This window comes from Pimephales promelas, chromosome 23, assembly GCF_988280905.1.
Source record: "Pimephales promelas chromosome 23, fPimPro1.hap1.1, whole genome shotgun sequence".
NCBI lineage: Eukaryota > Metazoa > Chordata > Actinopteri > Cypriniformes > Leuciscidae > Pimephales > Pimephales promelas.
The window spans coordinates 469,017-481,605 of NC_142791.1; the positions used below are offsets into that span (position 1 = coordinate 469,017).

Consider the following 12,589-nt stretch of genomic DNA (forward strand, 5'->3'; position numbering starts at 1 on the left):
AAAGAATATCATGATAATCATAGCAATAATTTTCTTAATCATTACCCAGATAGCACACGCACGTCTGCAAGATGTCTGTCAAAGATCACTTCATCTGGAAAGCATCTGCTATTTCCTAACCTCTGATTTTAACATACATTCTACATCATTACATCTTAAAAACATCTTATAAACGTCTATTTGACACCTGACTGGAAACCTCCTATAGATGTATTGCAGATGAGCAAACACGTCTTCCAGATGTAAACACACACATCAAATAGACGTCTCTGCGGGTACATTGATTTGAAATCTTAGAGGAGATTTAAAACAACTCCACAAATGCAAAAAAATGATAGAAATGTGCCACTACTGCAAGAAGACTAAAGCCCGCCCACCGCGACATGAATGACAGGTTGACAGCCAATCAGAACAGAGATTAGAGAAGGAGCTCCTGCAGCGGCGTGAACTCTGAACGCGAGCTCGGGTGTCTGAGGTACACTTTATTCCTTCTTTCTATTGAAACTTGTCAAGCAACATTAACTGTTCAAACAAGATATAAGTCTCTCAATGTATCTACGCATTAGCCTACATAATAAATACGTTTAGTGTGGTAGTAGGACGCTTGTTGTTGAGGTCAGAATCAGTGTTGTTACTGCATTCGCCGTTTTGATGCACTGACGTCACCGCGGGTTTTGCGTTTCTGTAATCTCGTGCCGTGCGCGTGCATGTATTTACGACGCAGGGTTATCAAAAACGCCTATGTAATTCACACAGCATTTTTTTTTCTCAACAGTTCTCGTTTAAATGAACTCTTACATCCATTGAGAGGGCATGTGTCCCCACGCAATGTGCAGAAAGCATGTTATTTTTATGGCATTCTTGCAAGACATGTTCCCTTGACCCCTGCATCATGTTTCAAATTCATATTGCTGTTTAAGTCTATGGCCACTCAAGAAACCCTTTGGCATTTAGACTGCATGAGGTCTGCAGATGCAAAAGCCTCTAAGTGCCATTTGAAATTTTCTTCTAGAATGATCATTTTTATCAAGCTTGTATATTTAAGTTCAGTGATTTGATTTCACTTAAATGGCAATGATAATTACCTATTAATTGTTATTTAAGTGAAATTACTGAACTTAAATATACAAGTTTGATAAAAATCATCATTAAAGAAGAAAATTTCAAATGGCATTTAGAGGCTTTTGCATCTGAACTCTTCAAATAGTGCTATAAAGAGTCTTAGTTTCTGCTCAGATGTATTTGCATTTCACAGAAGCTGCTTGCATAGAGACTAAAGTAACTCTGAGATGTTTTCCAGGCACAGCAGTGAATGCCGGCTGAAGAGACGGTGAATGAGACTGGACAGGAGCTGAAAATCTTCATCACCGTTAAGAAGTCACGTGAATTTGTTAAGACCTTTGGATCAGTTTCTGAAAGTTTCTCCAGGAGAAAACGGATTTTGTCCAGTGCTATAAGAACTTGTTTGGCTCACAACCGCAATCATGGGAGCAGCAGATTATGGATATTACCGCATTGTTATATTTATCTCAATGTTTGTGGGCTACATGCTATATTACTTCAACCGAAAGACGTTCTCCTTCCTAATGCCGTCAGTGATGGAGGAGATTGATCTGGATAAAGAAGATCTGGGTAAGTGTGGAACCGTTCTAAAGTTTGGGATCAGTTTGTTTGTGTTTTGTATTATATATAAAGAAATTCATGCTTTTTTCAGCAAGGTTGTGTTGAATTTTATCAAAAGTGACATTATTGATACGTTTTTAATAAATGCTTTTCTTTTGAACTTTATATTAATCAAACAATCCTGAACAAAATGCATCACCAAAAAAACTGTTTTCAACATTGATAATAGTAATGTTTCTGGAGCAGCAAATCACCATATTAGAGACGAGTGATGTCTGAAGGATCATGTGACTCTGAAGACTGGAGTAATGATGCTGAAAAACTCACAGGAATAAATTACAGTTTAAAATATTTTACACTCTAAACAATGCTGGGTTGTTTCAACCCAAATTTGGTTCAAATATGGACAAACCCAAATGCAACACAGTTGAAAGTGAAAGTTGGGTTAAAATTTGAAATGACATTTTTTTAACCCAACATTTGGGTTAAAACAACCCAGCATTGTTTAGAGTGTAAAATAGAAATATGATGATAATGTTTAAAAGTATTATTTTTTGTACTTTTTTATTTGACTATTTTTTGATCAAAAACCTTAAGAAATCTTACAGACAGCAAACTGTGTGTGTGTGTCTGTGCATATATATCAGTCACTCCATTGAAGACCCCTGTTGTAGTGCAATGCATTGGGCCTGTTTCATGGCTTGCTAAGAAACCCATGCCAAAGCCAGAGCACAGCCCGAGTGGCTCTTTCACGTGTGTGTGTGTGTGTGTGTGTGTCCCAGGCCTGATCACCAGCAGTCAGACTCTGGCCTACGCCATCAGTAAGTTCATCAGCGGAGTGCTTTCTGACCGGATCAGCGCTCGCTGGCTCTTCGCCATCGGCCTCTTCATCGTGGGCACCATAAACATCGCCTTTTCCTGGTCCTCCACGGTCATGATGTTCACCGTGCTTTGGTTCGTGAACGGGTTCGGTCAGGGCTTCGGCTGGCCGCCGTGTGGAAAGGTGCTTCGGAAGGTAAGGCTGACCCTTTGCCTTTCTGGTCTAGTGTGCACCTGTCGTCCGGTGTGGGCAGTGTGACGGGAATAGTCGGGAACTCCATCTTCTGCTGACCTCGCACCGCCTGAATGCCACAGATGGATTCGAGATGCCGCCGAACAGCTGGTCCTCGTGGAGTTACGAGACACTTAAATCTAATTAAAGCAGTTCACTGAGCCAAAACAACCTGGACGCGGCACTTGTGGGTCTGCGGCAAAATAAATATTGAGTATGACATGCATTTCAGTGGGTGTTATAGTTATTATAACTAACATTGCTTTGGATTTAGGTTTATTTTAAAGAACTGTTACTATTCAGATTGTAAATAGCCTATTTGTTTTAATTGTTTACCTAGGCTAGATAGGCTTATGATCATATAGTGTAGTGTTATAAAAGTAACCTAATTATTTTATTAGTCTGGTTTTTTTTTTACTTCAGGAAAATCCCAAAAAGAGGTTTTATGAGTTTTTTCTAGCATTGGGCAAATGTAATGGCACAGAAACAAGTTACATCATGAAATAAATCCTAATATATATATATATATATATGAACAGTTCAGATGCAAAAGCCTCTAAATGCCATTTGAAATTTTTATCAAGCTTGTATATTTAAGTTCAGTAATTTCACTTAAATCACAATTAATAGGTAATCTTCATTGCCATTTAAGTGATATTACTGAACTTAAATATACAAGCTTGATAAAAATTATCATTTTAGAAGAAAATTTCAAATGGCATTTAGAGGCTTTTGCATCTGAACTCTTCATATATTTAATAATTTCAAATAAAGGTATTATGATAAAATAGTTTTTACTCCAGATTTACAGATGGTTGTTTATTGAAAGGTGAAGAACACGCTTGTAAAACTCCAATGACTGTTAAACATATTTTATTGGACTCAACTGTTTTTAATGTAATTTCATTCAGATAAATGATTAAGTGGTGTATTTAAAAATGTACCACATTTGAATTTGTATCTTGTATTAATTTAATCAGAAATGTCTTTAGCTAGTTGTTAATTATTTGTTTTTTGTGGTCCTGAAGATAGCATTGTTGCTGTCATGGTAATAAAAAATAATTAATATATAGGGGAGCGTGGGGCACAACATTATGCGTAACACACTTGTTTTAAACACATGCTAGCATGACGAAACTTGGTGTATTTACTAGTTACCATTTCCACACTATACAGAGAAAAAATTGCGACCAAATTTCAGAAATCTTTGTAAGATGTCACTCAACATTTATTTAACCATAGCAAAAGTACATTTCTTACTTAATTTTTTGTGTTTATTTAAAATTAGACAAATCTGATATTATCTTAATCTCCAATCTGTTGTTTAACAGTTGATTTAGTAGCTTCGCTAACTAGCAGAAGACACTAGCAGGGTTTAAACCCCAGTTGTGCTATTATATTCTATACTTTTATGAATTCTATTGAAAAAACATGAGAAACATGTAAATAAAGACTGAGAGTCAATGTTCAGAAATGATTAATTATTATTTTGTTTTGAACTATAGCTGTGTTTTCCAGTGTGTTTGTCAAAGTCAAGTCAAGTCAAGTCACATTTATTTATATAGCGCTTTTCACAATACAGATTGTATCAAAGCAGCTTCACAGTGATAACATGTAAGTAGCACAACACAGATCAACAACATTGCTAAACACTAAATAAATAACCCCAACTGAGCAAGCTCAAAGCAAGCCAAAAGCAAGGCGACAGTGGCAAGGAACCAAACTCCATCAGATTGGATGGAGAAAAAAACTTGGGAGAACCCAGGCTCAGTCGGGGGCCAGTTCTCCTCTGGCTTACATTCATATTGTTTAAATATAAATATTAAATATAAATATTGTTTATGAATCAAACGGCGCCATAACATATCGCAGGCGTTGAGTCGTCTCATCACAGGCGTTCAAACTCAAATATGAGTTTATTTTTAATTATTAAAAAATGCATTTATTTTATATGACAAAGTTAATAATTGTAAATATTTTGGTTTGGCTTGTATATTTTTTTGATTATATCAGATATTATTTTAAGCTGTCATATGGTGATGTTACAATGCACCACACCTATGGGGCATGTTGTCACACATCACTTCCATTCTTTCGGGGTAAATCAAGAAAAAACTATACACTGTATTAATAAAACAAAACCACATAATTGTACTAGACATGTGGGACGTTAATGTGGGGAAAAATAAATACTCTAAACCCTTAGTAGATTTACACAAACTGAGAAAGTTCTCCCCTATACATTATCCAACATTGCTTGGTAATTTTGCAATCAACATGTGTTTAAGTTGGCCATACTGGAGCCCCTAAAGATTGGTAATCGAATAAAAAGATCTGGAAAAAAAATTATGACTTTTGCAAGCAGACGCAAAAGTTTTGAAATATATTTTTTCTTTTTCTTTTTTCTCTTTATGGGCTGCGTACGACTAAACTAGAAGCCTTTTCTAGAAAATAGCTTAACTTGTATTGCAATGGTGTTAATTGGTTTCCATGAAATCCTTATATTTGTTCTGTGTGTTTGCAGTGGTTTGAGCCGTCTCAGTTCGGCACGTGGTGGGCCGTCCTGTGCTGCAGTATGAACCTGGCGGGAAGTCTGGGCCCCATCATCACCACAGTGCTGGTTCAGTACTATAACTGGAGGATCATCATGTCCGTGTCTGGGGTGATCTGCATGGCCGTCGCTGTCGTTTGCCTTCTGACGGTGAAGAACGAGCCCAGTGATGTGGGGCTGCCCAACATCGAGGCTGGAGCCAAAAAGGGCAAAGGGAAGAAGGGAGGTGAGAGACTGCTGTTTATCAATCTCTGGCGGGAGAGAAACAAAATACTGATACTTTTATTCGACTATATTCGTTATGTTACAAAATATTTTTATTTTATTTTCTGAGCACCCCATTCACATCTGAAGGATCGTTTATCACTGAAGACTGGATTAATTCACAAGATTAAATTCAGTTTTGGACAATATTAAAAAATTTTAAATAAAAAATAACATTTTTTAGTATGCTTAATTGGCTACTGTTGATCCACTTGCTCCAGGCCCTAATGAGGACAGCAGTCTGAAAGAGTTCCTGCTGTCTCCGTACCTGTGGGTGCTGTCTGCGGGATACCTGGTTGTGTTCGGGGTCAAGATCGCCTGTACTGACTGGGGTCAGCTCTTCCTCATGCAGGAAAAAGGCCAGTCTGCCATGATGGGTGAGTCTGGTACTTTCTAGCTGTTTATCCTGAAGCTTTCTATGTTTCTTAAAGGGATAGTTCACTTTGAAATTAATGTTTGGTATGTTTTAGCTTCCCTCAAGGGCATCCAAGATGTAGGTGTCTTTGTTTCCGCAGTAGTTTCAATTTTTATATTTTTAGGGCAAACCGTTCTTGTCTGTCAGTCATATAATGGAGGTCTATGGTCACCACCTCAAAGAGCAGCACAGAGAAGTCCAAATTAAACATGATTTAATGACTCGTAATGTAAGTACACATTGATGGCCTAAGAACGAAACGAGCGGTTTGTGTGAGAAAACCAACAGTGTTTATATCGTTTTTACCTCTTGTAACCACAAAAACCCTCAGATCACTTGGACGTGGCTGTGGTTACAAGAGGTAAAAACGATATAAACACTGTTGGTTTTCTCACACAAACCGCTCGTTTCGTGTCTTAGGCCATCAATGTATACTTACATTTACGAGTTATTAAATCATGTTTAATTTGGACTTCTCTGTGCTGCTCTTTGAGGTGGTGACCATAGACCTCCATTATATGACTGACAGACAAGAACGGTTTGACCTAAAAATATCAAAATTGAAACTACTGTGGAAACAAAGACACCTACATCTTGGATGGCCTTGAGGGAAGTTAAAACATACCAAACATTAATTTCAAAGTGAACTATCCCTTTAAGGTCCGTGTGAGGATGCTAACGTGTATGTTCTCCACAGGAAGCTCATACATGAGCGCGCTGGAGGTCGGAGGGTTTTTCGGCAGCATTGGAGCTGGTTATCTGTCAGACAGGGCTGTTGCTCGGGTGGGTTCGGTTTGCAGTATAATCCATTCATTTGGAATACAATATATCAGATTACGTATATCTAATAAAATCTCGTACTTGAAGAAAAACCTTAATAATGATAATTTAGATTGATAATATTGGCTGTTATATTATATTAATATTTAAATATAAAGTGGTCTTAATAGTATTTGTTGCAATACTATAGATTTAAAATAATGGTTTATCACCCTTTTTTGCTATATTGCTGCATTCCTATTTTTTTTTATTAATTTGTAAGTTATGAATTGAGATCATTTCACGTGTTAAACAGTGACTTCCTGTTTTACAGCAAGGGCTGGGTGTCTATGGGAATCCTCGGCATGGGCTTCTCCTGATGATGATGGCAGGCATGGCTGTATCCATGTACCTTTTCCGGGTTACCATCACACCAGAGACCCCAGAGGTGATTAATTATTATTTTTTAATCTAAAAATTCAAATTTATTCAAAGTTTAAAGTTCAAATTCAAAGTTATTGAAAAATCTATATGTTAGTTAAATGGTTGTGTGTGTGTCCTCAGGAAGCACCGCTGTGGGTTTTGGCTCTCCATCCACTTTCAGTCCTCACTGGAGTCTCTGAGAAAGAGGTCTAGAGCAACTTTAATTCTTCATTGTCTTGGTTTTTAACTTTAATGTGGTTTTTAACTTAATTTTTCTGTTCTGCAGCTTTGGATTTTGATTCTTGGTGCTGCGTTTGGATTTTCCTCATATGGTCCGATTGCCTTGTTCGGGGTGATTGCGAGTGAGAGCGCCCCCTCCAATTTCTGTGGGACATCGCATGCTATTGTAGCTCTGATGGCAAATGGTAAATCTGCTCAAATTGTTTCATGACAAAATGCATGAAGATAAAATGCTCTATATAACCATATATTTCCTTTTTTTTTCAGTTGGTGCATTCATTGCTGGCCTGCCTTTCAGCACCATTGCTAAGCGCTACAGCTGGGACACAGCATTTTGGGTAGCAGAAGTGTCCTGTGCTATAACAACTGTTTGTTTCTTCTTTGTGCGTAACATGCGCACAAAAATGGGCCACGTGCCTAAAAAGATGGACTAATCCTCTCATTAAAATGATCCAATCAGAGAGCCCTGCAAATGTGAGCGCACTCGATTAAGCGATATGGGCCTGGTTTCACAGACAGGGCTTAGATTAGGCATTTAAAGGTGCATTTATTGACACTAACACACATTTCAAAGGAAAATAACTGGCTGAAGAAAGGTTTTTTTTTAGAGAAATGAGTATGTGAACTCAGCATGTTTCCTAAATATCTGCAAACATATAATATTTTTATGCTTTAGTACCGTCAAAAACTCACATACAGCACTTTTAAGTATATTTTAGAAACGTGCCTTCGAAAAAAGAGACAAAACAATAGCACTGACATATTTTTAAGATACGCCAGTGCAAGTTAAAACAGTTTAAAGATGCGTTTTAGTCTGGGACTCGGCTTAAGGCTTGTCTGTGAAACCGGGGGCTGGTCTTAAAGTTCGTTCACACAAAAATGAAAGTTCTTTCATCATTTACTCACCCTCGTGTTGTTATAAATGAAGCACAATTGAAGAGATTGTAAAATAAATCCATGTGATTCGAACGATGTTATCCATGTCTTGTAAAGAGACACGATGTCTTAATATGTTGACAGATTTAATTTAGGTTTTTATTCACATAAACATTCATCAGAGAACATATATTTTTGATGGAGGGACAGAAATCTATTATATTTTATTAAAAATATCTTACATTTTCCGAAGATGAACGAAAGTCTTATAGGTTTGAAATTACAGTAATTGATGACAGAATTTTCATTTTGGGGTGAACTGTCCCTTTAAGGAACTGTTTTAATGCAGTGTTACTGTTGCACTTTTAAAAATGTATATTTTTAAATTGCATTTAGATAACCTTCAGTATCACATCATTTTTTTCATGAGCTTATTCAGCAGCAATATCACAAGATTCACACACACACTTTAGAGATGAAGTGGCTCCACTGTACATCTTTTGTATTACTGTGAGGATAGAAATGTTTACAGATTTAAGTATATAAACGTGTTTACTTTCTTAGTATGTATCAACACGAATTCATGTTTCACATGAATGTTGTTTGACTTGTACTTTCTTTGTATGCTTGTTCAACTGTGGGTAACAGCTTCATCTCTCTCCAGTGCACACATTTTAAATAGACACACATTGTTCTTTTGCACTTAAACATTTGTACTTTGCACATAACCTCCAGTATTAAAGCAATTATTTTATTTTTGAAACACAGGTCAGACAATGAATCTGAAACACTGGTCGGTATAGTGGTTTTAGCCTGATGGCCAATCTTCAGCAGAAAGTGTGGTTGAATTAGCAGAGCAATAGCAATTCTTACTAATTTCATGCAACCAGCAGGATCTTTTATCATGAATAAAGAAGTAAAAATGTAGAATGTTTATGGTACAATTTTTGCTTAAATGTCAACAGGATCATTTTAAACACGACTTTTTTCATTTTGTATTTTTATTGTGAGCATAAGTTCTTTAGTAGTTTTTCATATTTATATTATTTTTTCTAATGACTTGTGGTAGAACAATGCATTCTTCTAGCAGCACTTCTTTACAACTTCCAGTTCAGTCATTGCATCCTACAACAAAAGGTACGTGCTTAAATTGAAAATGTGATTATTATAATAGATTGTACGAACAATTCTCTGTAAACGAGTTTGATTATTTCTCCCATGAGCAAGACGAACAGCACATTGAGTACAACAGTTACAACCCGGGCACTTACCCTACCGCCTATAATAGTACTAATAGTATAATTACCTATAATAGTACTAATAGTATCATAGAAATTAATAATAAAAAAAAATGTGTCTGAATTTATTCAAATATGTTATAGAATTACCATTTTGGAGTCTGATAGTTTTTTTATTTTTTTTTATTAATTTTTTTTATTGCAAATTAAAGAAAAAATACAAAAACAATAACAGAGGGGTTACAGACATCAAAATAGATTGCATTAAGTTATACAAAATAACATATTACAATTTGTAAAAATAACCAAATTAAAGGTTCTTTACCACAGACTCCAAAATATTATGTGTTCTAGAAACCTTAGAGTTTAATGGTTTTGACAAATTTTTAAATGAAGAAAAAAGGGACTTTAAATCAGATGAGGGAGTCTGATAGTGCCAGAAATGAAATCAGAATTCTCTAAAAGCTCATATTGTAGAAATTGGTCATAGAGTGCAAAATATCTGGTCAAAATGGACGATTAAGCTAATAATGCTAATTATGAAAATTGCTCAATATATGCAAATTAACATCCGGCAGTTTCTGTATACTGGGGAGATACTTCTGCAATAAAACTCTAGTGTACTCAACATTTCCGTGTATCAAAGTCAGAACACCTCGCTCGCTCCAGTCCTGCAGGTGACGAGCGCGAGCCACTGAGCGCACAGCGAGCACGCGCTGCACCAGTCGAAGTGCACGCGGACAAAGCGGACGTGCGCGTGCGCTACTTCCTTTCTCTTCCGCAGCTCGCAACGCCTCAGCATGGTGAGTGCTCGAGCGACTCCATAATGTTAGAAAATATCACTTTTTACCCACTTCTCACGTGAAATAGCCGTAGTTTAACCACAGTGTCCTACTTCTTGAATATTATAATGCAGAATAAGCGGGCCATTTGAGCGTTTTTGTGTGATTATTTTGTATGTAATATTGCCGCATCGTGCGCGAGGCCCGAGCACACGCGCATAGCATTACCACACATTGGTTTATCAACACTATCGATGTAATTTATATAATACGTTTTTATTTATGGGTGTGATTTCAATGATTTTTCTGTAACTGCCTAGCCGCCCAAGGATAGCAAGCAGAAGAAGGATGCGGGCAAGTCCAAAAAGGACAAGGATCCCGTCAACAAATCCGGAGGCAAAGCGAAGAAGAAGGTAAAACACACCCCGCTTAAAAGAGCTGTCTGCCACGAGGAATCAGCTGTGGTGTAACTCTACATGTTCTTATATTTGGTTTTGAGTAGAAGTGGTCCAAAGGAAAGGTGAGGGACAAGCTGAACAACCTGGTTCTCTTCGACAAGGCCACATATGACAAACTGTACAAAGAAGTCCCCAACTACAAGCTGATCACCCCGGCTGTGGTGTCCGAGAGGCTGAAGATCCGGGGCTCGCTGGCCAGGGCTGCCCTTCAGGAGCTGCTCGGCAAAGGTGATGACCTGACCCCCAACACTTCATTTTAGTGATTCGTAATGTACATCACACATCTGGAAGCCCATTTTCACAGCATATGAAAACAAAAGCTTTAGTAAATCTCTATTATGACAGTCTGAATTGACAATCTAAGATATAATTATGAGAAATGTTGATAAAGAATGGCTCAATTTTAATGTCATGTTGAAAATCATAGTTGCGAGTGACAAACTAAGCTGCAGGTATGATAATACAAAGTCAGAATTGTGACTGTCTATGGCATTCATATTTATCACCAAGTCAGAATTTTGACTTTTAAATGTTATACCAATGACTGTCATAATTTTGACTGGTCATCTTTTTTTATTCTTGTGTGGCCGAAAATGGTTGCCAAATGTTTTCTCGAATCCCTCGTTGTCTAATATTTCAGTAATTTAATGCCACTATTTACTAGTATTTGTAAATTATAATTTTAAAAATTAACTAGATGTTAAAGACTACAATATATTGATGCAAGTTACAATTTTACTGTGAACTATTTTTTTTTTTTTTTTACACAAGTTACAATATTAATGCATGTCCTAAATTATTCAGGGTTTAGACCCTCAAACTTAGATTTTTAGCTAATTACTGGTGAATTTGCAGGAATGTTGGAAATGATATGAATGTGTAAACAAAGCAAACAGTGCATGTTGCTTTTAACTTGGCACAAAAAGAGAGTGAGTGTGTGTTATGGATCCATGCTTTTGTTGTCAGGTCTCATCAAGCTGGTGTCCAAGCACAGGGCTCAGGTGATCTACACCAGAAACACCAAGGGCACAGATGAGGTCGTTCCGGAGAAGGAGGCATAACATGGTGATTATTTGACTAAATTGTGAATCTTTCACATTTGATGGCTTTAAATGTTTTCAGCTACTGGATTCATTCATTAAATGTTTATTTATTTCTTTTTCAGATTCCACCTTGGCTTGAGTTTATGGTCTTTTGTATAGGTAAATAAACCACAAAATGGAACTTGTGTTTGTGCTCTTCTTCTTTCAAGTGAATATGTGTGTGGGTCTGTACTAGTCAGAAGAGTATCTGTGTGAAATGTACAATGGGAATTATTAGGTTGGGGGTTATATTGGGTCTGGTTATGACAGGATGGTGATGTTGATGAATCTCAAGTTAATCAAGCTGCTTGTAAAAAAACAGTGAGTAAAATTTTAGTCTGTCAGGCAATTTTACTCTTATTCCTAGACTTAAGAGTGTGCGATTCATAAAGGTTCCTGAGTGTTAAGATTAGGTTTGGTTCCTAAATTATTTAAGAGTGCTGGAGAGGTATCCTAACCTAGGAGTGAAAAGATGACAGCAGAGAGTAAACACACTTCCCAACTAAAAAAAAATGTATTGGAGTTGTATGATAACATGGAGTTGAAAACCATACAAGCTTGATCACCATATTCTCATGTCTCAAACTATATTAAATCTGAGAGTTTGATATTAAATCTGTCCATATAAAGAGATCAAGTCTCTTCAGAAAGTTTGGATTAAATAGCATATGGATTAGTTTTATGAAGTGTCAAAAAGTGGTAGTTGTGTAGCTGCCAATGGAGGGACAGAAAGCTCCGATTTTATTTGTTTCGAAGATGAGCTAAAGTCTTTGAGGTTTGACATGCGAGTAAATGACAGAATTTTCCTTTTTAGGTGAACTATCCCT

General features: G+C 36.8%; 2 protein-coding genes across 2 annotated transcripts; both read left to right on the plus strand.

Moving 5' to 3' along the window:
• The first annotated feature begins 377 nt into the window (after window positions 1–377).
• slc37a4b (solute carrier family 37 member 4b) lies at window positions 378–7,876 on the plus strand. Its single transcript, XM_089126367.1, has 10 exons — window positions 378–475; window positions 1,301–1,632; window positions 2,406–2,638; window positions 5,199–5,451; window positions 5,711–5,866; window positions 6,602–6,687; window positions 6,998–7,111; window positions 7,228–7,293; window positions 7,373–7,511; window positions 7,594–7,876. The coding sequence occupies exons 2-10, from the start codon at window positions 1,485–1,487 to the stop codon at window positions 7,758–7,760; spliced, it is 1,362 nt and encodes a 453-aa protein (XP_088982493.1). The 5' UTR covers window positions 378–475; window positions 1,301–1,484; the 3' UTR covers window positions 7,761–7,876.
• A 2,354-nt stretch (window positions 7,877–10,230) lies between these two features.
• rps25 (ribosomal protein S25) lies at window positions 10,231–11,904 on the plus strand. The gene is given in 5 exon segments (XM_089126394.1): window positions 10,231–10,243; window positions 10,543–10,638; window positions 10,641–10,908; window positions 11,647–11,745; window positions 11,846–11,904. Coding segments are annotated over 4 exon segments (462 nt in total). The 5' UTR covers window positions 10,231–10,240; the 3' UTR covers window positions 11,742–11,745; window positions 11,846–11,904.
• The last annotated feature ends 685 nt before the right edge of the window (window positions 11,905–12,589 follow it).